A 26,134-nucleotide genomic window follows, 5' to 3' on the forward strand; every position below is an offset into this window, starting at 1 on the left:
CCACTAACCACACTGCTTTGCATGCAGTGTGCAAAGCATCTCACTATGCTCTAGGGAAAAATGCATCCTTTAAATAGGGGGAGTTCACCTAAAAATATCAACAGTAAAATATGTAAGTTAAGCTCTACTTGGAGGAGGTACTCTGCAAGGAGTTCTCTGCTCCAGACAAATGGTGCTTGCGGAGAAACCGCCATAGTCTTCTAAACGCTCAAAACTCTGGGAAGGGCGGTGGAGATGGGCTTCACTTCACGGCATCGACAGGGGGAGAGAGACCATGGAGCATGGGTGGCTTGTAGGCTCTAGATCGCACGGGACTCCATTTCTTAACTTTTTTTTATGGTACTTTTTAAGCACTTACTATGTGCCAAGCATTGTTCCAAGGGCTGGGGTAAAAGCAAGTTAATTAGGCTGGACACAGTCCCTGTCCCACATTGGGCTCACTCTTAATCCCCACTTTTTTGCAGATGAGGTAACTGAGGCATAGAGAAGTTAAGCGATTTGCCCAAGGCCACACAGCAAGCAATTGACAGAGCCGGAATTAGAACCCAGATCCTCTGACTCGCCAGAATTAATAATAATAATGTTGGTATTTGTTAAGTGCTTACTATGTGCAGAGCACTGTTCTAAGCGCTGGGGTAAAATAGAGGGTAATCAGGTTGTCCCACATGAGGCTCACAGTCTTAATCCCCATTTTACAGATGAGGGAACTGAAGCACAGAGAAGTGAAGTGACTTGCCCACAGTCACACAGCTGACAAGCGGCGGAGCCGGAATTCGAACCCGCGACCTCTGACTCCCTAGCCCGGGCTCTTTCCACTGAGCCACGCTGCTTCTCTAATGTTGGTATTTGTTAAGCGCTTACTAAGTGCAGAGCACTGTTCTAAGCACTGGGGGAGATACAGGGTAATCAAGTTGTCCCACGTGAGGCTCACAGTTAATCCCCATTTTCCAGATGAGGTCACTGCGGCACAGAGAAGTGAAGTGACTTGCCTACGAGGGGCAGAGCTGGAATTCGAACCCATGACCTCTGACTCCCAAACCCGGGCTCTTAGAATCCAGGTCCTCTGACTCCCAGGTTCTTTCCACTGGGCATCGCTGCCTCTTGTCTTTGAGCTACCTTTGACCTGTGCTCTTCATCTGGGAAGCAGCATGATGGAGTGGGTAGAGCACGGGCCTGTGAGTCAGACGGTGGACCTCCTCCTTTTCTAAAACTGGCTCCATCACGTGCCTGCTGAGTAACCTTGGGCAAGTCACTTAACTTCTCTGTGCCTCAGTTACCTCATCTGTAAAATGGGGATTAAGACTGTGAGGCCCATGTGGGACACCGACTGCGTCCAACCCGATTAACTTGCATCTGCCTTAGAGCTTAGAACGGCGCTTGGCACCTAATAATAATGATAATTACAGTATTTGTCAAGCGCTTACTACGTGCCCAGCACTGTTCTACCAAGCACTTAACAAGCATCATTATTTTCTGGCTCCAGGCTAACGAACACTGCTGCACAGAAGTCAGGACTCATAAGCTACAATCACGACGGCTCTTTCTTGTGGCCAATGGCCCGGGGCAAATACTAATAAAGAAATCGCTGCTTCAAATCGTCCTTGAAAATAAACATTTCTGCTGGCCCTGCTCCCACTTTCTGCTTTCCTAGCCTCCTCTCAGCTGCCCTCAACCTTTCCGACGGCAAACTCAACAGACTGGGGAAGCTGAAGGTGGAACCCAGCTGGCGTCTGTATTCTCAGAACTAAAATTCATCCACCGAATGATAGTAATCAAATGTAAATAGGAAAAAGGAAGTCAAGGCGGGACTTGCCATTGACGAGAAATCATTCCTCTTTATTTAGGTAGAGGCACTTGTCTCACCAGTCAGTCTATGCCCAAACCATGTTGGCCAAGTACTTCTTTTCAGGCCTCCTACTTCAGATGCCCCGGATTGATGGCGTAGGTAAGTACTTTGACATCTTTTATTGTGAGGGAGGTGGTTAATTCTTTCATCAGCACACTTTTCTCGGAAAAAAAATTTCCATGAGATGATTTGCTCTAGGTAAAAGTGTCCAACTTTTCAAACCGTGAATGGATGCTTCAACAGTCACAGAGAACAGTCAACTGAAGTCAGTGGTGTTTATTGAGCTCCTACTATGCACAGCACTTTGCTAAGCACTTGGGAGAGAAAAATGGATGTAGGAAACAGGATTCCTGCCCACAATATACTTCTTATCTAATGAGAAAGATTCACCCAGTGATTTTCAGAAAGGAAGGAGAAGTGACCAAATGGAAAGCACAGAACCGGCAGTCGGGAGATCCAAGTTGTAGTCAGCGTGGCTTAGTGGAAAGGGCATGGGTTTGGGAGTCAGAAGTCATGGGTTCTAATCCCGATTCTCCCACTTGTCAGCTGTGTGACCTTGGGCAAGTCACTTCACTTCTCTGTGCCTCAGTTACCTCATCTGTAAAATGGGGATGAAGACTGTGATCCCTATGTGGGAACAACCTGATTACCTTGTATCTACTCCAGCACTTAGAACAGTGCTTGGCATATAGTAAGTGCTTAACAAATACCAATATTATTATCATTATTATTATTATTATTATTAGTCCTGGCCCTGTCACTTGCCTGCTGTGCGATCTTGGGGAAAAATCATTTAACTTCTCTGGGCCTCGGTTGCTCACCTGTAAAATGGGGATATATATATATAGGGATAAATATATATATATATAGATTTTTAAATGGGATTTAAGTGCTTACTATGTGTCAAATAATGTTCTAAGCCCTGGGGTAGGTACAAGTTAGGTTCTCTGTCCTGAAAGAGGCTCACAGTCCAAGTAGGAAGGGGGGGGAAATGTATCCCCATTTTACAGTTGAGGAAACAGAGGCACAGAGAAGTTAAGGGACTTGCCCAAGGTTATACAGCAGACAAGTGGCAGATAAATGCCATTTTATTGTTAAATAGCATGCAATCTAATGTGGGCAAAATTACCAAAATGAAAGTTGGGAATATGTAGCCCCATAAGAGATTAATCAGGGAAATATGTCTAAAGTGTTTTGAAGATGAGAACTGAGGTCTAGCAGATTTGAAGAGGGTTGGAGATCCAGATAGAGAAGGGTTTGAACTGGGAAGTCGGTGGGGGTGGAGATTCATTCATTCAGTAATATTTAGTGAGCGCTTACTATGTACAGAGCACTGAACTAAACGCTTGGAATGTCAATTCGGCAACAGATAGAGACAATCCCTACACTTTGATGGGCTTACAGTCTAATCGGGGGAGACAGACAAAAATAATAGCAATAAATAGAATCAAGGGGATGGGGGGGGAGGGTAAGAATTTGAACCCAAGACTTTTCATATACTAAGCAAGAATAAACTCATGAGCAACTGTACCTCTTCCATGATACCGCCGTACTGAGAGCAAGTCAGAAAGTGAACGTCAGTGGGTGTATCCTTGTGAATTTCCCAGGTGCTACCAAAGCTCCCTCCCCAGGGTCACACCTGGAGAGTTTCCAGTACTCTACCAGTCTTGGCTATGGGACAGAGAGTCAAGCAGAGGCCTACCCATGCTTGGCCAGTGGCTAGCGAGTGGAAGCCAATCTGCTACAAGACAAAACTCACCCATGCTGGGCAGCAGCAGCATGGGAGAGAGTCGAGGGCGGAGACTCGAGTTTACTGCACGGAAGGAGGCAATGGTAAACCACTTCCGGATTTTTACCAAGAAAACTCTCTGGATGCACTACCAGAACGATTGCAGATGGAAAGCGGGGCATCTGCGAGAGATGTGTCAGTGGTGTCGCTATGGGTCGGAAACGGCTCGACTGCATAAGACAAGACCAAAGAGCCTCATTTGTGAACTTTTCATCTCTCAACTATTCTAGCTCAGCTGGCATTTTCTGCATAAATCCTCTACGAGGGTCATCTCCGCTGTCTTGGCCGTGTAACCCCATCCAGATCCAAATCTCCTTAGGCGGTCGATATTATTTATTGCGCTCCTACTATGTTCTGGACACTGTTCCAAATGCTGGGAGAGTACAATAGTTAGCAGCCATGATCCCTACTGTCACTAGCAGGGGAATTCAGCAATTCAAGCAGCCAAATTTATATAGGAGAATTGTTTCTGTACACTAAACTCTTTTATTGGGGCAGAATCCTTCCGAATCACTGGAAATATTCTCCCATACGTCAACTCAGCTGCATCCCTGTGGAAGAACAGATGGTTCCATCATCCTTATTCCGTGACAAAATGGTAGCCGAAGTGATCAACTAGTTTGTTCATGCGCTAAGCTCAGTGTAGAGAGTATCGAGGCCACCTTACCTTCTTCTTTCAGAAGGCCTCACTGCTTCTCTGGAAAAGCACCAGAAAGCCAGATAGTCCATCTCCACTGGGTACATTTAAGTATGGGTGTATCAAATGACCACAATATATTACATAAAATCCAATACATTGGGTGCTAATTTCCGATGTAGCTGACCTACATGATGCCAGTGGGACATTTAAGTAGAGATGTTATGGAGGCAAGAGGATGTGTGGAATTGCAGGTTAGGTGTAAAATCAGGAGAAGAGTGACAAATTGGGAGTCAATAGTATTTATTGAGAGCTTACTATGTGTATAGCACTGTACTAAATGCTTGGGAAAGTATAATACAACTTGGTTTGCAGACATGATTCCTGCCCACAAGAAGTTTGTAGTATACAGGGGAGATAGTCATTAAAATGGATTAAGGATCGGAGAAATAATAGACCTTAAGAATATCTCCATAGGTACGATGGGGTTAAGTCGTCTGTATAGAAATGGTAGCTGAAGCCATATGAGCGGATGAACTCCTCAAGGGAGTGGGTCTAGAACAAATAATATTTATAATTATGGTATTTGTTAAGTGCTTACTATGTGCTAAACAAAGGGATGAATACATGGCAATCAGGTTGGACACAGCCCCTGTTCCATATGGAGCTCACAGTCTTAATTCCCATTTTAAAGATAAGGAAACTGAGGCACAGAGAAATGAAGGGACTTGCCCAAGGTCACAGCAGACAAGTGGCAAAGCCAGGATTAGGACCTGTGACTGAAAAGAATGTGGGACTCAGAACAGAGCCTTGCAGGACACCAAGAGCTAAGGGATGAAATGAAGGAAGAAGAACCACATAACAAATACCATTAAAAAAAAAAAACGAACAGCTAAGGAAACAGACAGAGGTCGGAAGATAATCAGATTAGTAACATATCACTAAAACCTAGGCTTGAAAGTGTTCCTGGGAAGAGGGAGTAGTCCACATCTTCAAAGGCAGCTTAGTCATTCAGTCAGTCATATTTATTGAGCACATACCGTACGGAGCACTATACTAAGCACTTGGGAAAGTGCAATATAACAAGCACATTCCCTGCCCACAACAGGTTTACAGTCTGAGAGGTCAAGAGGGATTAGGACAGAGTAGAATTCACTGGAATTGGCTTTACGGAGGTCTCTGGTGACCTTAAAAATCATCGACTTGGATAGAAGGGATCGAGAGCCTAATTTCAGTGGGTTGAGAAGAAAGTTCATTGAGAGGAAGTCAAATCAATAGATGTATATGATCCTTTCCAGAAGGTTGGATGGGAATGTGAGCAGGAAGATGGGGTGATAGGTGAAGGGGTGGAGAAAGGGGCTGTGGAATCAAGAGGGGGATCTTTAATTAGTAGGGAGACTTGCTCTGGGAACTGGGTGACCTGGCTTTTAGTCTTGGGTCTGACTATTAGTGGCTAATCTGGGTAAAATCCAGATGTGCATGTCACAGTGTGCTCATTTCTTCCCCTTCTATTTGCTCGTTGCAATCTATGCCCCAGTGGAAATGAGGGAGGCAGCATGGGACAGTATGAGTGACCCTTTTCAAAACCACTAGGCCCTGCAATCAGTTCCATCTCACAGGTTCTGTCCTGAACTCTCAAGACCACCATTCCTGAGAGCACACTTCACTCTTACCTACTCACCGTACCTCGTTCTGATCCATCTCACCACCAACCCCTTTCCCACACTCTCCCTCAGGCCTGAAGCTCCCTCTCCCTTCAAATTCAACAGTCCAACACTCTCCCCACCTGCAAAACCCTCCTAAAATCCTCTTAGAGGATTTCCCAGACCAAGCCCTTTATTTCCCTATTTGCTCTTCCCTCTGTGTCGAATCTGAACTTGGCTGTGTACCCCATAAGAACTTTGATACCCCAGCCCCACAATATTTATGTAAATATTCATATCCACTACTACTTCCCCGATCCCTTGTGAATCTATTTTAATGTATATCTTCCCCTGTAGACTGCAAGTGCCTTGTGGGCAGAAATTGAGTTTAGAGACTCTGTTGAAACCTGGCTCTGCCTCTTGGCTGTTCTAGCGTGGCTCAGTGGAAACAGCACGGGCTTGGGAGACAGAGGATGTGGGTTCTAATCCCAGCTCTGCCACTTGTCTGCTGTGTCACCTTGGGCCAGTCACTTCACTTCTCTGGGCCTCAGTTACCTCACCTGTAAAATGGGGATTAAGACTGCAAGCCCATGTGGGACAGAGACTGTATCCAACCTGATTAGCTTGTATCTACCCAAGCGCTCAGAACAGTGCCTGGCACATAGTAAACACTTAACATATACCATAAATAAAATCAATCAGTCAACACCCCCAGATGACTGAAATGAATTAAAATATTCTGTCAATCATCTGTAAATTATGACTAATGACTGCTATTCAAGGTGCTGGACAGTGACTATAAAAATCCAGCAATTTCAAAATTGTATGATCACACTTGTGGCTCCAACTGAGATAGTAATGAAATCACTCGAATGACCACAAGACAATGTTAACAACAACTTGGAAAAAACTTATTTCCCCTTTTTTCCCCTCCTGTTGAGTCATACGATCTCTGTTTGATTTCAGGGTGACGTGTGAGAGTGGCCTTCCCCAGATTCCCATGGTACCATGGATATGGCCCTCAGGAACCTGACTCTGGGCTCTAACTCCTAAAATGAAAATCAACCTTTATAATTAAACTATAATCAATTTGAATCAACGTCTTGCAGAATGAAATAAAGGGCATATGTGTTAAATTTTCAGAAGACACCACATTACAGAGAGGGACAGAGGAGGTTAGCTTCTATTAGAAATCAAGTGATTGGAAGCAAAGGGAATGAAGTTCTCTTGGGACAGGGGTAGGATGGTACCCTTGTGAAGGGAAAATGAAATGGGAATTCCTGGAAATGATAACTGTGGAAAGGACTGTAAGGACCTATCGTCATTAGCAGGTTTTATTGAGCAAGTGTGAAGTCCAAGTACTAAGTGCAAAGGACCACATTAGTCACTGAGAAAAATTACAAAAGAAGAAACGACCAAACCCCTACCCTCAAGAGCTTAAAATTGAATAGGGGAGATAAATATAATTAGTTGAAAGTCCAATGGTAGGATAAGAAAAGTTAATGTACAAATAACAAATAAATCTCAGATTTATAGTGTGGTGGGTGTGTGTGTGTGGTTGTGCATGTGCATGAGCTGGGATTCACCAGATTGAATGATCTGACCAGGACAGGATATATGGTTTGTGTCAGGGGGTGGGGATGGGGGACCACGAAGGGGAAGACCTGCTAAGATTTCCAGCAGAAGGTAGGTCTTTAGTAGATATATGAAGGAGGGATTTGATAAACTGGATGAGAGTACATTTCAGGCAGAGGGACAAGGGTATGTGATGGGTTGTAAGTAGGAGAACCATTTGGAAAAGATGAGAGGAGATTCCTTGGATGCAGCAGAGAGAGCATGCGGATTGTAGTGGGAGAGGAGGCCGCTAGGAGAGAGGAAAGTCTTGAAGACCGCTGCCAGGGCATTTGTTTAATTCTTATAGCAATAAGGAGATATGCTGTGAGACATAGTGTGGCCTAGTGGAAAGAGCATAGATCTGGGAGTCAGAAGACCTTGTTCTAAACCTGGCTCTGCCAAATGCTTGCTGTGTGACCTTGGGCATGTCACATTTCTGTGCTTCAGTTCTCCTGTTCTCCCTCCTGCTTAGACTGTGAGTCACATGTGGGACACGGACTGTGTCCAACCTAATTAACGTGTAACTACCCCAGCGCTTAGAACAGTTTGGCACATGATAAGCCCTTAACAGCTACCGTAAAAAAATTATAGTCCTTTGAAGAAGAGCATAAAGTGATCACATTGACACCTGAAAAATAATTCTGGCAGCTATATGTCTCAGAGATTGCAGTGTGGAAAGCTGCAGGTAAGGAAGCTAGCAAGGAATTTCCTCCAAGAGTCCAAAGTTGGATAGGGATTGTCTCTATTTGTTGCCGAATTGTACTTTCCAAGCGCTTAGTACAGTGCTCTGCACTCAGTAAGAGTTTAATAAATACGATTGAATGAATTCAGATATATTGTATTAGGGCTGAGCTCTAGCACTGGGCGTGAAGTAGGGGGAGAGGAATCCATGAAATATTCTGAGGTAGCTTGGTAAAATGAGGTGACATTGGATGTTGTTGCAAATGAGAGACAGGAATCAAAGATGTCCCCTAAGGTTAAGAGAGATGGAGAAGATAAATTGTGGTGTTTACATTTTAGAAAGTTATGAGGAGAAACGGGATAAGGAGGAAAGACGAGGTGTTTAGTTTGGGACATATTAAGCTTGAAATGATTGTGAGACATCCAGTTGATGATGCCCCAGAGCAAAGAGGAAATACAAGCTTAAAGAGAAAGTGAGAAGTTGGTGTTGAAGTTAAGGAATAGGTACTTAGAAATTATCCTTGAAATCAGATAATAATACCTATGCTACTACTACTAATAATGTTATTTGTTACAGTATCAGTAGTTTTTTATTGAGGACCCACTTGATGCAGGGATCTGTACTAAGTTCTTGGGAAATACAGAATAAAGTGACACACTCCCTGATCATAAAGAACTTACACCCTAATAATAATAATAATAATGGCAATAATTATGGTATTTGTTAAGTTCTTCCTATGTGCCAAACACTGTTCTAATCACTGGGTAGATTCAAGGAAATCAGGTGGGGCTCACAGTCTTCATCACCATTTTACAGATGAGGTAACTGAGGCATAGAGAAGTTAAGTGGCTTGCCTAATGATGGAGAAGGATATAAAATTATAACTAGAACGGTAATAATTGAACACAGTTGAATAAACATATATATCAAGCAGTCATATTTACTGAGTGCTTACTACATGCAGGGCACAATACTAAGTGCTTGGAGAGTACAATATCATAGATTTGGTGGTGCTTGGGGAGTACAATATCATAGATTTCGTTGACATGTTCCCTGCCCACATTAAGCATACCAGAGTCTTAAGGATGGGAATAAGTTTATAAAAGCTAGAGTTGGCTTATGGGCACCAAATTAAGTGTTTGGGAGAACAAAATATTAGCAACATGCACAACAACAATAATAATAATAACAATTATATTTAAGTGCTTACTATTTGCCAAATACTGTACTAAGCACTGGGGGAGCTAGAAGATTAGCAGGTCCCACTGTCTAAGTATTAGGGAGAACAGGTATTGAATCCTCATTTTAGAGATGAGGGAACTGAACCACAGAAAAGTGAAGTGACTTGCCCAAGGTCATACAAGAGACAAGTGGCAGAGCCAAGATTAGAGCCCAGGTTCTCTGACTCCCAGGCCTATGAACTTTCCACATTGTTTCTCGTGTTCTCTGCCCTCAAGTTTATAATCTTGTAGGGAAAGAGAGTCAACATTTTTTCCCCAGAATAAATAAAACTGTATCCCAACTCATTACCCTTGCAAAGCACCCCAGACATGGCCCAAACAGAAAACATTATAGACAAATCAATATTCGGTTGCTATTACCACCAGAATAAAAAGTCCCTTAGTCTCATCATGGCTACTGCCTCCTTGTGATGTGCTGGGGCGACTTCTTCATGCAGGGTCCAGCAGGACTAATATCTCTAGTCCGGCCTTCTTCGTGCACCAGTAGAATCATCTCAGTCGGTCTAGATTCTGCCGTCGATCTGGCACGATGTCAGCTGTGGCTGTCCAAAGGCACGACATCCAACAAGCATGGGAGCCCTCCTCGAGACTGTAAGCTCACTGTGGGCAGGGAATGTGTCAGTTTATCATTTTTCCCAAACGCTTAGTACTGTGCTGTGTACACAGTAAATGCTCAGTAAATACAACTGACTGACTGACCCTCCTGAGATTCCACATCCGTGGCCTTGCATTCACCACCTTTGATACATCCGAAAGGATTGTGAGAATCCCAGAGTAGGAACCTAAGAGCCCGAGATTCCTTCCAGTAGTTTAGACAGGACAATTTGGCAGGTTCAGAGGGAATGAAGAAAGGGGAAGGGCAATAAAATGCTCCTACTCCATTCTAATCCTCCTTGACCTCTCTGCTGCCTTTGACACTGTCGACCATCCCCTCCTCCTCCGTACCTTATCTCACCTCGGCTTCACGGACTCCGTCCTCTCCCGGTTCTCCTCTTACCTCTCTGGCCGGTCATTCTCGGTCTCCTTCGCTAGCGCCTCCTCCCCCTCCCATCCTTTAACTGTTGGAGTTCCTCAAGGGTCAGTTCTTGGCCCTCTTCTGTTCTCCATTTACACTCACTCCCTCGGTGAACTCATCTGCTCTCACGGCTTCGACTATCATCTCTACGCAGATGACATGCAGATCTTCATCTCCGCCCCTGTCCTCTCCCCCTCCCTTCAGGCTCGCATCTCCTCCTGCCTCCGGGACATCTCCACCTGGATGTCGGCCCACCACCTAAAACTCAACATGAGCAAGACTGAGCTCCTCATCTTCCCTCCCAAACCCGGTCCTCTCCCAGACTTCCCTATCACCGTGGATGGCACGACCGTCCTTCCCGTCTCTCGGGCCCGCGATCTTGGTGTCATCCTTGACTCGTCTCTCTCGTTCACCCCACGCATCCTATCCGTTACCGAGACCTGCCGGTTTCACCTTTACGATATCGCCAAGATCCGCCCTTTCCTCTCCACCCAGACGGCTACCTTACTGTTACGGGCTCTTGTTATATCCCGGCTAGACTACTGTGTCAGCCTTCTCTCTGACCTCCCTTCCTCCTCTCTCGCCCCACTCCGGTCTATTCTTCACTCCGCTGCCCGGCTCATCTTCCCGCAGAAACGATCTGGGCATGTCACTCCCCTTCTTAAACAACTCCAGTGGTTGCCTATCGACCTCCGCTCCAAACAAAAACTCCTCACTCTAGGCTTCGAGGCTCTCCATCACCTTGCCCCTTCCTACCTCTCCTCCCTTCTCTCTTTCCACCGCCCACCCCGCACGCTCCGCTCCTCCGCCGCCCACCTCCTCACCGTCCCTGGGTCTCGCCCATCCCGCCGTCGACCCCCGGGCCACGTCCTCGCGCGGTCCCGGAACGCCCTCCCTCCTCACCTCCGCCAAACTGATTCTCTTCCCCTCTTCAAAACCCTACTTAAAACTCACCTCCTCCAAGAGGCCTTCCCAGACTGAGCTCCTCTTCTCCCTCTACTCCCTCTACCACCCCCCCTTCACCTCTCCGCAGCTTAACCCTCTTTTCCCCCCATCTCCCTCTGCTCCTCCCCCTCTCCCTTCCCATCCCCTCAGCACTGTACTCATCCACTCAACTGTATATATTTATTACCCTATTTATTTTGTTAATGAAATGTACATCGCCTTGATTCTATTTAGTTGCCATTGTTTTTACGAGATGTTCTTCCCCTTGACTCTATTTATTGCCATTGTTCTCGTCAGTCTGTCTCCCCCGATTAGACCATAAGCCCGTCAAACGGCAGGGACTGTCTCTATCTGTTGCCGACTTGTTCATTCCAAGCGCTTAGTACAGTGCTCTGCACATAGTAAGCGCTCAATAAATACTATTGAATGAATGAATGAATGAATGAATAAAATGTAGGAAGACTTCACCCAGATCCCAAGAGGCAGCCACGGCCCAGGCAGAAGAATCACATGGAACCACAGAAAAGGATCTTTGACAACATTAAGATGATCAAGAGCTCTCACTGCACAAAGGGAAACACATTACTTATTTTTCTTTTTTTTGGTATTTGTTATATGCTCACTATGTGCCAGGCACTGTACTAAGTGCTGTGGTGGATACAAGTTAATCAGGTTGGGAACAATCCCATTCCAACAGAGGGTTCAAAGTCTTAATCCCTATTTTACAGATGAGGTAATTTGGGCACAGAGAAGTTAAGTGACTTCATTCATTTATACAACCGTATTTATTGAGCGTTTACTGTGTGCAGAGACTTGCCTGAGGTCACACAGCAGACAAGTGGCGGAACCAACTTTAGAACTCAGGTCCTCCCAGACCTGTGCTCTACCCAATAGGCCACACTTCTTCTCTTGTCCCTGTGGTGACTAAAGGGCAATTTACATGGGATTTGACCTTTGTCTTTCCGCATCCAGCCCTTACTCTCTGCCCTGCCCTAACCTTAACCGAATGATAGACCGAGGACTGATCCCCAGTCTACGAACCGCCTTAGGAGGGGAACACAGTTGCCTTGTCTCTGGGGCTTGAATCATGGAATTATAAGTATTTCCCCCTTCAGTTATAATTTAACATGATAAAGAAATGAAGACTGTTGAGAAAGAACTTGCTGGAACGCCCCTGGGGAGAAATGGAGGAAATTCCAGAAGCCAGGAATTGGAGACAAGCCTGGTTCTAAGAACTGGGGTTAGATACAACATCATCAAATCAAAAACAGCCCCTGTCCACAAGGGGCTCACAATCTTAGTAGGAAGGAGAATGGGTATTGATGGGGAAGCAGCGTGGCTCAGGGGAAAGAGCCTGGGCTTCGGAGTCAGAGATCATGGGTTCGACTCCCGGCTCTGCCACTTGTCAGCTGTGTGACTGTGGGCGAGTCACTTAACTCCTCTGTGCCTCAGTTACCTCATCTGTAAAATGGGGATTAACCGTGAGCCTCACGTGGGACAACCTGATGATCCTGTATCTACCCCAGGGCTTAGAACAGTGCTCTGCACATAGTAAGTGCTTAACAAATACCAACATTATTATTATGAGGAAATTTTACTTGAGAAAACTGAGGCACAGAGAAGTGAAGTGACTCGCCCCATATCATCAAGCAAGCAAGAGGCAGAGCCAGGATTAGAATCCAGGTACTCTGACCCCCAGGCCTGTGTTCTTTCCCCAGGCCATTCTTCTCTCATCACCAACTCAGCATAGAGAAAAACTGAACCTTAATGGACCCCCAAGAGTTAAAGGTAAGGAAAGGAAGAAAAAAAAGAAAAAAAAACTCCAAAAACTTACTCTCAGCTTTAAGGCACTCAATCAGTTCTCTCCTCGCTATTTATCCTCATTTTTCTCCCACTACAACCCAGCCCAAATGTTTGCTTCTCCCAAGACATCCTATTTGCTTCGCCTTGCTCTCATTTCATGGGACCCCTTCCTCACATCTTCCCTCCTTCCTAGACCTCCCTTCCCTTTCACATCTGGCAGACCGACCAATGCTCCCCACATTTTCCAGGCCCTTCTGAAATTGCATATCTCTCAGGAATTTATCTCTTATCTTCATACCCTATTTCCCCTCAACTACCACTTCAATGAATTGTATTATTGAGTGCTTACTAAGTACTTGAGAGAGTACAATACAACAATATACTCTGCCCACAACAAGCTTACAGTTCAGAGGGGGAGACGGACATTAATAAATTACAGATATGTTCGTAAGTGCTGTGGGGCTGGGAGCAGGGTAAACAAAGGGAGCAAATCGGGGTGACAGAATCGAGTGGGAAATAAGGAAATGAGGGCTTAGTCAGGGAAGCCTTCTTGGAGTAGATGTGCCTCCAATAAGGCTTTGAAGCGGGGGAGAGTAACTTTCCTCTGTCAGATAGTAGTAGAGTTGTGAAGTGAGGAAGGAGTGGGCAAGGAAACTGCTTTAAAGTTGATGGTTAGAAGTTTCTGAATGATGTGAATATTCAGCATTTCTGCATCATCTAAGCCCTTGGGTACACAAGCATACACATCTGTTACACTTATATATGTCTTACCAATCAATCAATGGTGTTTACTGAACATTTATTGTGTGCTTGGGAAAGTATAATACAGTAGAGCTGGTAGACCTGATTCCTTACCATAACGAGTTTACAGTCTTACCTCTAATTTATTTTAGTGTCTGACTCCCCCACTAGATTGTAAACTACTTGAGGGCTGAGATCATATCTACTAACTCTGTTGCACTTTCCTAAGTGTTTAGTACAGTGTTCTGCACAAAGTAAGCATTCGATAATAATAATTGTGGCATTTGTTTATCACTTATTAGGTGCAGGCATTGTACTAAGCAGTGAGTAGATACAATATGAACAGGTTGGACATTACTGATTGAACCAGTAAAAGAGACACACCAAAAACAAACAGGCGAGGACTATACCCCTGAAACCAAGGCCAATAGGGGTTTTGAGGAGAGTGTGGTCAACAGCACTGATGGTAACAAAGAAGTTAAATGAAAAAAGACTGTCCTTAAAAAAGCAATGTGACAGTTTTAAGCAAAGAGAACACTGCTGTGGTGTTTTCTAAACTTCACAACTAAAGATGAAGAGAACTTGGAAATGCTTCCTAAAGTAACATAAAGACTAAAAAAATGGAAATTAAAATATTAAGAAAAGCTACAGGACCTGGGATTGTTTAGCCAGAAAAAGAAGAAACTGAAAGGTGCTAATAGTCTTCAAATACACATAGATTTATTCTATAAAAAAATGATTAGCTGCTCTTCACATCCACTGAAAATGGAGCAACGGCATGAGACGTTGAGATTAGACATGAGGACTAGACATAAAATGTACGATCAGGCATTGCCAAACTACCAGAGCTGTTAGAGGCACTGGAAAGGAATACTAAAAGGTTTGAGGATTTTTTTTCTTTCAGATCTTTAAACATAAAACAGATCATAATCAATCTATAGGCCCAATAGATGACTTTTTTGAGGACTTTATTTTATAACTGTATTCCGTATTTCTAAAAATGTATTTACCACTTAATGTCATCCAAGTTAACATTATTGAATCACTTTACTACACAGTTTTGGCCTTCCTCAATTTCAAGAGGCCTTCTCAGATTAAGTCTTCTTTTCCCTGGCTTCCTCTCCCTCCTGCATCATCTACGCATTTGGATCTGTGACCTTTGGGCATTTGATATTCACCCTACCCTAGCCCCACAGCATTTATGTCCATTTCCTTAAATTATGTATTATAAATTACTCATTTTTATTAATGTCTGTCTCCCCCTCTAGATTGCAAACTCATCTGGTTCAGGGAACGTGCCTGTTATCTCTGTTATATTGTACTCTCCCAAGCACTTATTTATGATGCTTATTTACTGATGCCATCGATGCCTGTTTACTTTTTTAGATGTCTGTTTTCCCCCTTCTAGACTGTAAGCCGGTTCATTCATTCATTCATTCATTCAGTAGTATTTATTGAGAGCTTACTATGTGCAGAGCTCTGTACTAAGCTCTTGGAATGTACAAATCGGTAACAGATAGAGACAGTCCCTGCCCTCTGACGGGCTTACAGTCTAATCAGGGGAGATGGACAGACAAGAACAATAGCAATATGGGCAAAGATTGTCTCTATTGCTGAACTGTACTTTCCAAGCACTTAGTACCATGCAGTGCACATAGTAAGCACTCAAAAAATACAATTGAATGAATGAAACAGTACAGTCGTCTTAGTACCGTGCTCTGCACACAGTAAGCACTCAAAAATACAATTGAATGAATTAAACACTTAGTACAGTCATCTGCACGTAGTAAGTGCTCAATAAATACCATTGATTGATTGACTGATTGATTAAGGCACTCCTCCAGCTGTTTCCCTCTAATCAAATGTCTTCTCCTACTACACCCCAGCTCACACTCATCATTCTTCCCAAGCTCACCTTCTTTTTCACCGGCCCTCACTCTGAACTCATGATGATATTTTCCTCCTTCCCTTTGCAATCCTCCAAACCCCAACTCTCCCCATCTTCAAACCTCCCCTGACAGCCTACATCAAGCCTTTCTTGATTCATTCTCTTCTCTCCAATTAATCAATCAATGAGTCAATGGTATTTATTCAGTGTTTACTGTATGCAGAGCACTGTATTAAGCACTTGGGAGAGTGAAATACAACAGAGTTAGTAGACACACCCCCTATCTACAATGAGCTTACATCTAGAGGGGGAAACAGACATGAATATAAATAAATAAATCATGTATAGTTATGTACATAAGTGCTATGGGGCTAAGGATGAGGCTAACATCAAATGTCCAAATGGTACAGATACAAGTGCATAGATGACACAGAAGGGAAAGGGAGTCAGAGAAAAGAGGGCTTAATTGGGGAACACCTCTTGGAAGAGATGTGATCTTAGTAAGGCTATGAAGGTGGGGAGAGTTGTGGTCTCACATATTTCGAGGGGGGAGGGCATTTCAGGCCAGATGGAGGATGTGGGATTAGGGTTGATGGTAAAATAGACAAGATAGGGGCACAATGAGTAAGCTGGAGATAGAAGAACAAAATGTGCAAGCTGGACTGTAGTAAGAGATCACTGAAGTAAAGGGGCAAGCTGATGGAAAGGAGGTGGAGGTGGATGGGCACCTATTCATGTGGAGATGGATGGGCAACCACTGGAGGTTCTTGAGGAGTGGGGAAGCATGGATTGAATGTGTTTTTAGAAAAATGATATTGGCAGCAGAGTGAAATATGAACCGGGAGAGAATGAAATATGAACCGGGAGAGAATGAAATATGAATGGGAGAGACAGGAGATAGGGAGGTTAGTGAGGAGGCTGATGTGGTAATCTAGGTAAGATTAGGATACGTGCTTGGATTAATGTGATAGCCATTTGGATGGAGAGGAAAGGGTGGGTTTTAGAAACGTTGTGAAGGTAAAACCAAAAGGATTTGGTGAGAGATTGAATATGTGGTTTGTATGAGAGAGATGATTCGAGTACAACACCAAGGTTATGGGCTTGTGAGATTGGGAGGATAGTGGTATTGTCTACAATAATGGGAAAATCAAGGGGTCGAGTGGGTTTGGGTGGGAAAACATTTCCAGGTCATATCTTCTCAACCTCCCACTTCAGTACTATGTGACTCATAGCTAGTCCTTTTTAACTTTAACTTAACTTTAAAATTAATTTATCAATTAATTATTAATATTATTATTATTTATAAACATACCCATTTCCATTCCTACTTTTTGCTATCATCAATTATTTTATGTCTGTCTCCCTTTGTTAGATTTTAACTCCTTGAGGGCTGAGATCATATCTTCCACCTCCATTATACTTTCCCAAGCACTTAGTAATATGCTCTGCACACAATAGGTGCTCAATAAATACTACTGACTTACTGTTTGATTATATGCTGTCTCCTCTGAGGAGTAAAGTATAAATATACCCTGAAGATTTTTAACTTGTTATGATTGTATCATCCTGCACTAATGGCCCAAAATGATCTGCAAGTGATAGTGAAGTTCTGAGCAATAGCAATAACAGTAAGAAAACCTGGAAGAACAATAATCTGGTTACTTAACTGGACATTTTCTGCTTGCCTCCACCACCTCAACCAAACTTCACAGTTATTACTGGTATATTTCAATCATTTACCTCACTTATTAAAACATATGTTGTGCATTTATAGAATATCCTTTGTTAAAAAAATTCCCTTAAAATTAAGCTCCAAATGTAGGTTAATTATGGTGATGAAATTGGTTGTGCTTAACAGTCTCCCTGAAGATTGCATTTTCAAGACTATAGTAATGTTAAGCAAGGAGTAACACTGTCAGTACTGATTTTCCATCTGAATACAGGGATAAATGTATGCATTGCATAATATGGAAACAAAGACAAACCTCTTTCTCACAATTGTGAACTTCTTGAGTGGAAGGATCTTACTTTTTTGAATTCCCTCAAGGGTTGGAAATGGCGAAGTCCTAATCCATCATAAGTAAAGAGTCACATTTTCTACTTTCATATTTGGTGTGCTTTTCCCATTCTCATTTCAGAAAGTCAAACAATCTCAGAATTCATTCAACCCCACGATGTAGAATTCCAGTCATTCAATTTCAACAATACTTTGCATTGGAAGATTAAGCAAACTCATACCAGCCACAGAGCAGTCTACTTTGTACAGTACAAAATGTAAGTCTCTTCACATAGTTGAAAGCCCTCTTTCTGTGATTTGTTCCCTTAGAGTCTGCAACTCCTTGACTGACTTGTGGCTGCTGAAAGCAAGTCATGGGCACTAGGGCTGTTGGGGAACTAGCACTGAGGCTAGTTAGAGGAATCCCCAAGTCCACTGTCTCCAACCTCTCACAGAGAGGAATATATCCTTTTTTCTCCTTCTGTACCTCGCACTCCTAAGCCCTTCAAAAATATCCAGGAAAATGTATATAGAGAGAAGACCCTTCTCACCATTTTTTTTCTCTTTATTCCTTCCTGTGAAGTGATTAGACCTTGGCTGGGACAACCTGATTACCTTGCATTTACCCCAGCGTTTAGAACTGTGCTTGGCACATAGTAAGCACTTAACAAATACCACTATTATTATTATTATTGTTATTATTCAGGCAGCCAAATGGTCTAAATGCCATTATTTGAAGTTTTAATCACTGGAAAAACATTCACAGGATTCTTTTGACAAATATTTTACGAAAGGTTCCTCACACTAAACTTCGAGCTCCTTTTGGACAAGGGATCATGTCTACTAATTCTATTGTATACATTCATTCATTCAATTGTATTTATTGTGCGCTTACTGTGTGCAGAGCACTGTACTAAGCCCTTGGGAAGTACAATTCAGGAACAAATAGAGACAATTCCGACCCAACAATGAGCTCACAGTCTAGTCCCTGTTGAATTTTCCTTTCAAATCTTTGTTCTAGACTGTGAGCCCATTTGTTGGGTAGGGATTGTCTCTATCTGTTGCCAAATTGTACTTTCCAAGTGGTTAGTACAGTGCTCTGCACACAGTGAGCGCTCAATAAATATGATCGAATGAATGAATGTTGGTGAGCAGTGGCTAGTGAGTGGAAGGCAATCTGCTACAAGTCAAAACTCCCCTGTGCTGGGCAGCAGCAGCATGGGAGAGAGTTGAGGGTGGAGAGTCAGGTTTATTGCAAGGAAGGAGGCAGTGGTAAACCGCTTCTGCATTTTTACCAAGAAAACGCTATGGAAATACTACCAGAACGATTGCAGATGGCGGTGTGTCTTTCTGGGAGAGAACCACGACCATGGCTTCGTTATGGGTCGGACAAGACTCGACAGCATATGACAACAACAATCTGTGTTGGTGATGCATGAATAAACTTAATTTCCAATTCTGAGCAACAGATAAAGTTTGCAGGAGATAAATGATGACATGCGGCATTAACTAGAGCCTTATCAATCAATGAATAAATCAATCATCAATGGCATTTATTGATAAAAATAGTAATATTATAATTATTATAAATAATAAATTGATAAATAAACACTTACCATGGGCAGAGTACTGGATTTGGGAGAGTACAATTAAATAGAAATTTTAGACGTGATACTTGCCCACGAGGAGCTCAAAAGTCTACAGGGGGAGACGGATATTAAAATAAATTTCAGATGGGGAAATGGTGGGGAAGTGGTAAGAATATGTACCTAAGAGCTGTGCAAGCAGGAGTTAGGAATGAATTTTCAGTCTCTGGGTGATAGGCAAAGTTGTGATTCAGTCCACTATTTCTCACTGACTTTGGCCAGAGGCAGAAATTATCCAGGCCCTACCCGTCTTTACCTAGCAGTATCTACCAATTCGGTTACACTGCATTCTTCCAAGTGCCTAGGACAGTGAGCAGCATATAGTAAGTGCTCAATAAATATGATTGACTTTTAAACTGCCCTAATGTGTTTCAGGTGGTTTTTCCAGTTGTTGACATAGCTGGGCATATCTGCCTATTTTCAGATGGGGAGTTGAGTTCTCTTATCTGGCTTTCCCTGGTTTCTCTATCTCTCAGTCTCTGCCCTCAGCCAGCTGAATACTGGACACTCCTCAGGTTGAAAATGAATCATCATATTTTCTTCTGGAAGTTGATCAACAAATAGTTCCATTTGAGAGTCATGCCACACTTGGCCCTAAATGTACTGGGAGATTCCAGCTCTTATCAGCTGCTGCTTTTCAACCACCCCACTGTTAGGGACTGTGAAATCTGTACTTTATTCCTTGCTGATTTAAAACAATTTTCTTGGCTGTAAAATTTCTCAGTGATCACAGAAAACGTAGTTGGAACTTCATCTTGAAGCATACCAGAGAAAGTTCTCTGGTATCTGTACAGATGATTCATTCATTCAATTCATTCAAGAGTATTTATTGAGTGCTTACTATGTGCAGAGCACTGTACTAAGCGCTTGGAATGTACAAACCGATCCTATCTCTACCTGTTGCCGAACGGTATATACTGCCGAACTGCCGAAGTACAGTGCTCTGCACATAGTGAGCGCTCAATAAATACTAAAATGAATATTTAATCAGTGGATCTGTGAGAGAGTATCTAGAAGCCACGTTCTCCTTCAGTATTGAGCCCCTAAAACTGCAACCCCGAAAATTTTAGCAGGAGCAAGAGTCATAGTAGTAAATATGTTGTGGTCCAGCATTTCTCATCCAAGGCTGTTATGCAAAAAGCCTAAGATTTCCTGAAAGAACAAGCTTCTTATCATTCACTACATGCGAGGGCAGAGGCTAAATGACAAGTAGCATTGTCCCTCTTTACAAAGGAAAAAGAGGGACATGGTGGGATGGGTTTGGGGTGGAGTTTCCTTGAAGATTTGTTTAAAAAAAGGCTGCAATTAGATAAAATGCTTCATTCATATTTTCTGAGCCAGCTACAACTACAGAGAGCATATTATATATGTGGGGCATATTGAGAGCTCATTTTCCTGAGCACAATCCCTTCTACTGCAGCACATGTTCAAATCCCTTGCATATTCTGGGACACAAAGTGGCACGCCTAGTGGAAAGGGCATGGGCCTGGGTGTCAGAGGCTCTGGGTTCTAATCCAAGATCTGCCACTTGCCTGCTGTGTGACCTTGGGCAAATCACTTAACATCTCTGTGCCTCGGTTTCCTCAACTGTAAAATGGAGATATAGTAACTGTTCTCCCTCCTACTTAGACTGTGAAGCTCATGTGGTATAGGGATTGTGACTAACTTGATTAATTTGTATCTACCCCAGCTCTTAGGACAGTGTTTGACCATAATAAAGACTTAACAAATGCCATTGTTATTATACTTATGATGTAATCTCCTCTGGAAGTTTTCTAGGATTTTTGCATTAAGTTTCCAAAATCGATAAGATAAAGATGAAACTGCCATGAGAATGGACTTTCAGGATACCCTCTGCAGTCAGTGAATACATTTGGTTCAAGGGAAGCAGTGAGCTATCAGAGCCCGGTAGCATTACACCACAGCTGAGTGACAGGAAATGCAGACTTCCGTATAATGTTGATGCCTTAGGGGAATTTAGGGAGGCAGAAGGTCATTGCCCAAAATGGAAGTTGGCTAGGAAACCAGAACAAGCCCTTGTGTTTGTGCAAAAAATGCAGAGAATACTAAATGTCCTGATTTCATGACAGCCTGGTGGAAATCACTTCTTATCCAAGTGATTTCTCTTCAAGTTTCCAGTTTTACCAGGTGAGTGAACCCCACCCTGACCCCTATCTGACCCTGCCTCTTCCCTCACCCCATTCTCTCTCATTCCCAGCTCATGGTTTTCCTGTCCCCCCCCGGCCTCAACACCCGGCACCTTGCCCTCCATACTCACCCCCCACCTGCCTAATTTTCCCAGTCCCTTCAACACCTTGTCACCTCATATCTCCCCATCTCCTTCCCTGGCCTTCACTTTTCACCTTCTGGGCTGCAGAGCTGTGGGAGGCAGGCCTGGACCAGGGTGGGATCTGGGGGACAGGAGTGTGTGTAGGGGAGAGTGGGGGGTGACTGGCAGAGGTGGTCCTGTGACTTCAAGGGGTTGGGATTGGCCGAACACCTCAGCTTCAGCAAACTGACACGAAAAGACCGCAGAACTCAAATGACTCTAATAGCCCAAATGGATGACAAGGTAGTTTCCATTATGGTGTTGACACTTCAGGGCAGGGGTTTATGATATTTAATATTCTCAAAGACAGACCCCAGCCTAAAAAGGGGAATGGTCTTAGATTTACACTTTCTTCCTCCCAAAGGTATGGGCAGAATTGGAAGAACAAGGAGGAATGCTGGGGCATTCAAGAAGATTTTTGTGACCTGACAAATGAGACCTCTGCTGTTCGGGATCCTTATTATGGGCGGGTGAAAGCTGCCTTAGCTGGTGTCTCTTCAGGCTGGTCCATCAGCAGCCGGTTCAACCCCTGGTGGGACAGTAAGTCTGCTGGCTTTGGTGGGTAGGTGATGCTCTCTATGACCCCCTGGCTACTTCATTTTGCAGTTCTATATTCATAATAATAAAAATGATAAAATAGTATTCGTTAAGCACTTACTATGTGCCAAGCACTGTTCTAAGCACTGTGATAGATACAAGGTAATCAGGTTGGACACAGTCCCTGTCCCACATGGGGCTTACAGCTTTAATCCCCATTTTACAGATGAGGTAACTGAGATACAGAGAGGTTAAGTGACTTTACACAGCAAACAAGCGGTGGAGCCTGGATTAGAACCCACATCCTCTGAGTCCCAAACCTGTGCTCTTGCCACTAGGCCAAGCATCAGAGTTGCTCTTTGAATGAGTATTTGAAAAGTGAAACACATTTAGAAAATAGTACACATACATATGCATATAAACGAACACTTAGTACAGTGCTCTGCACACAGTAAGCATTCAATAATTCGATTGAATGAATAAATGAATATATGTAGTTGTCCTTTGAATTTAAAGAAGACATCACTGGTGGTGAAGACACCCCTGACTATCAATCAAGGTTATTTATTGAGTGCTTACTGAGTACAGAGCACTGTACTAAGCACTTGGGAGAGTACAATGCAACAGACTTGGTAGACATGTCTTCTGATTATGAGTGCACGTGTAGCTCAGCAGCCCGAGAAGCAGCGTGGCTCAGTGAAAAGAGCACGGGCTTTGGAGTCAGAGGTCATGGGTTCGAATCCCGGCTTGGCCACTTGTCAGCTGTGTGACTGTGGGCAAGTCACTTAACCTCTTGGTGCCTCAGTGACCTCATCTGTAAAATGGGGATTAAGACTGTGAGCCCCACATGGGACAACCTGATTCCCCTCTGTCTACCCCAGCGTTTAGAACAGGGCTCGGCCCATAGTAAGCGCTTAACAAATACTAACATTATTATTATTATTAATAAGGGGATCCCAATCTGGCCACCGTGTGCACAAAAAAGGGTTGTCTCTTGTTGTGTTACCATGCTTAGTGTTTACAGTTGGCCCCTGGCTAGCAAGTGGAAGGCAATCTGCTACAAGTCAAAACTCACCCAAGCTGGGCAGCAGCAGCATGGGAGAGAGTCAAGGGCGGAGAATCAAGTTGACTGCACGGAAGGAGGCAATGGTAAACCACTTCTGTATTTTTACCAAGAAAACTCAATGGATACACTACCAGAATCAATGCAGATGGAGAGCGGGGCGTTCTGCGAGAGATGTCTCCACGGTGTCGCTATGGGTCGGAAATGACTCGACGGCTTAAGACATGACAACGTTTGCAGTGCCTGGAACTGTTTTCTCAATAGCACAGGCCTGTGAGTCAAGGGACCTGATCCTAATCCCAGGTCCACCAGTTGCCTGCTATATGGCTTTGGGCAAGTCACTTAACTTCTCTATGCCTCACTTTCTTCATCCTTTAAATGGGGATTCAGTGTCTTTTCTCCCTCCTACCTAGACTGTGAGCTCCATGTGGGATAGGTACTGTGTCTAACCTCATTAATTTCTATCTACCCCAGCACTTAAAGCATTGCTTGACCCATAGTAAGCGTTTAACAAATATAATAACAATTATAATAATAATATAAAGTTTTCACCTGTAACAGCTGCTCTGAAAGTTTATATTTATGATATTCAAATCTAGAATTATGAGGGCTAAAATGTAGCTCTATCATTTACACCACCAATTTGATAAGAATATGTAAATGAACTGACTGGCAGGGTGAGGATCAAACTGAAATCTGAAAAACAAACTAAAAAATAACTATTTGGGTCAATCGATCCGTAATATGAAGAGAACTGGCTGAGAAGCTTTTGCTGCAATTCTAACTAGAACTTCAGTAGTTGTAGAGAGCACAGATTGGTGATGATGGAATCTCCTTACAGGAATAATGACGAGCCTCCGTCTGAGATTTCAGGACTGAAAACTTGAACGCTCACACTGTGGATCATTCAATCGGTGATATTCATTGAGTGTTTACTGTGTATGATGCACTGTACTGAGCTTTTGGGAAAGTACAGTGCAAAAGAGTTGCATTTTGTTTTAATACTAAAGTGGACCTTACTGACTTGAAGGAAGATGGGTAGTAAAATAAATTAAAGATGGTGCAAATGGAATAATAATAATAATAATAATGTTGTATTTGTTAAGTGCTTACTATACAAAGCACTGTTCTAAGCGCCAGGGGGAGATACAAGGTGATCAGGTTGTCCCACGTGGGGCTCACGGTCTTAATCCCCATTTTACAGATGAGGTAACTGAGGCACAGAGAAGTTAAGTGTCTTGCCCAAAGTTACACAGCTGACAAGCGGTGGAGCCTGGATTAGAACCCATGACCTCTGACTCCCAAGCCCGTGCTCTTTCTACTGAACCACGCTGCTTCTCTATACTTTAAGGTTATGTTCATAAATACTGTGGAGCTGAAGTTTTGGTGAATACCACATTCTTAAGAGATACAGATATTATTGAACAGGTGACACGGGGGAAGGAGAAAGGAAGTCTTAGTTAGGAAAGCCCCCTTGGAAGGGATGTAAATTTTTTAATAGTGCATTAGAGGTGGGGAAAGTGGTGATCTGTCAAATATGAAGGAGGGGCTTCCAGGTTAGAGGGAGGTTGTGAGGAAGTGGTTGGTGGTGGGATATTAAGCATTTTCCCCAACCACTTACTAGAATGCTCTGCACATAGTAAATTATGATTGATTGATTGACAGATGAGAATTAAGTACAGTGAGTAGGCTGGTGTTCCAGGAGCAAAGTGTGCAGACTGGATTGTAGTAGGAGATCAGCGAGGTAAAGTAGGAAGGGGAGAGCTGATTGAATGCCTTAAAGCCAGCAAGGAGTTTCTGTTTGAACTGGAGGTGAATCGCAACCACTGGAGGTTTTTGAGGAATGAGGATAATATGGACTGAACATTTTTTTTTAGAAAAATAACTCAGACAGCGGAGTGAAATATGGACTGGAGAGGGGAGAGACATGTGGCAGAGAGGTCAACAAGGAGGCTGATGCAGGAGTCAAGATGGGAAATGAGTGCTTGTCTCAGCGGAGTAATAGTTCAGATGGAGAGGAAGGTGCAGATTTTAGAGAGGTGTGAAGGTAGAACTGACAGGATTTGGTGGCAAACTGAATATGCAGATTTAAGGGGAGAGATGAGTCAAGGATCATTTTTTAAATTATTATTATGATTATTTTTATAGTACTTGCTAATGCCAGGGTTAAAGGCTCGTGAGGCAGACGGAACAGTGGTGACGTCTACGTGGACGAGGAAATCAGGGTTAGAGCAAGGTGGGAAGTAGGCGGGATGGAGTGCAGTAGGTTGTGAAATATATGTGTTATACTAAGCCTCCTCGACCTCTCATCTGCCTTTGACACTGTGGACCACCCCCTCCTCCGGGAAACATTATCCCACCTTCACTTCACTGAAACTGACCTCTCCTAGTTCTCCTCCTATCTCTCTGGCCGCTGCTTCTCAGTCCCTTTTGCAGGCTCCTCTTCTGCCTTCCGCCGCCAAAAGGTAGGAGTCCATCATGGCTCAGTTCTGGCCACTCCCTTGGAAAACTCATTTGCTCCTATAGCTTCCACTACCAACTCTATAAGTGGATGATTCCCATATCTACATCTCCAGACCTGATCTTTCTCCTTCTCTGCAAACTCGCATTTCCTCCTGCTTTCAGAACATCGCTACTTAGATGTCCCACCAACACCTCAAACTTAACATTTCCAAAACAGAACTCCTTATCTTTCCACCCAAACCCTGTCCTCCCCCAA

General features: G+C 43.5%; 1 protein-coding gene across 3 annotated transcripts in view; it reads left to right on the forward strand.

Moving 5' to 3' along the window:
• The first annotated feature begins 1,850 nt into the window (after positions 1 to 1,850).
• IL22RA2 (interleukin 22 receptor subunit alpha 2) overlaps positions 1,851 to 26,134 on the forward strand; it is a 34,214-nt gene continuing 9,930 nt past the window's right edge. For 2 of the 3 annotated variants that reach the window (XM_029048190.1, XM_029048181.2), the window contains exons 1-3: positions 1,851 to 1,945; positions 17,983 to 18,118; positions 22,180 to 22,355. In XM_029048190.1, coding sequence (XP_028904023.1) covers positions 1,885 to 1,945; positions 17,983 to 18,118; positions 22,180 to 22,355 — 373 coding nt within the window. In that variant the 5' untranslated portion in view covers positions 1,851 to 1,884. Of the gene's footprint in view, positions 1,946 to 17,982; positions 18,119 to 21,219; positions 21,635 to 22,179; positions 22,356 to 26,134 lie in introns of those variants that run through there. The other variant, XM_029048200.2, reaches the window with a different exon arrangement.

Source organism: Ornithorhynchus anatinus, chromosome 2 (assembly GCF_004115215.2).
Source record: "Ornithorhynchus anatinus isolate Pmale09 chromosome 2, mOrnAna1.pri.v4, whole genome shotgun sequence".
Classification (NCBI taxonomy): Eukaryota; Metazoa; Chordata; class Mammalia; order Monotremata; family Ornithorhynchidae; genus Ornithorhynchus; species Ornithorhynchus anatinus.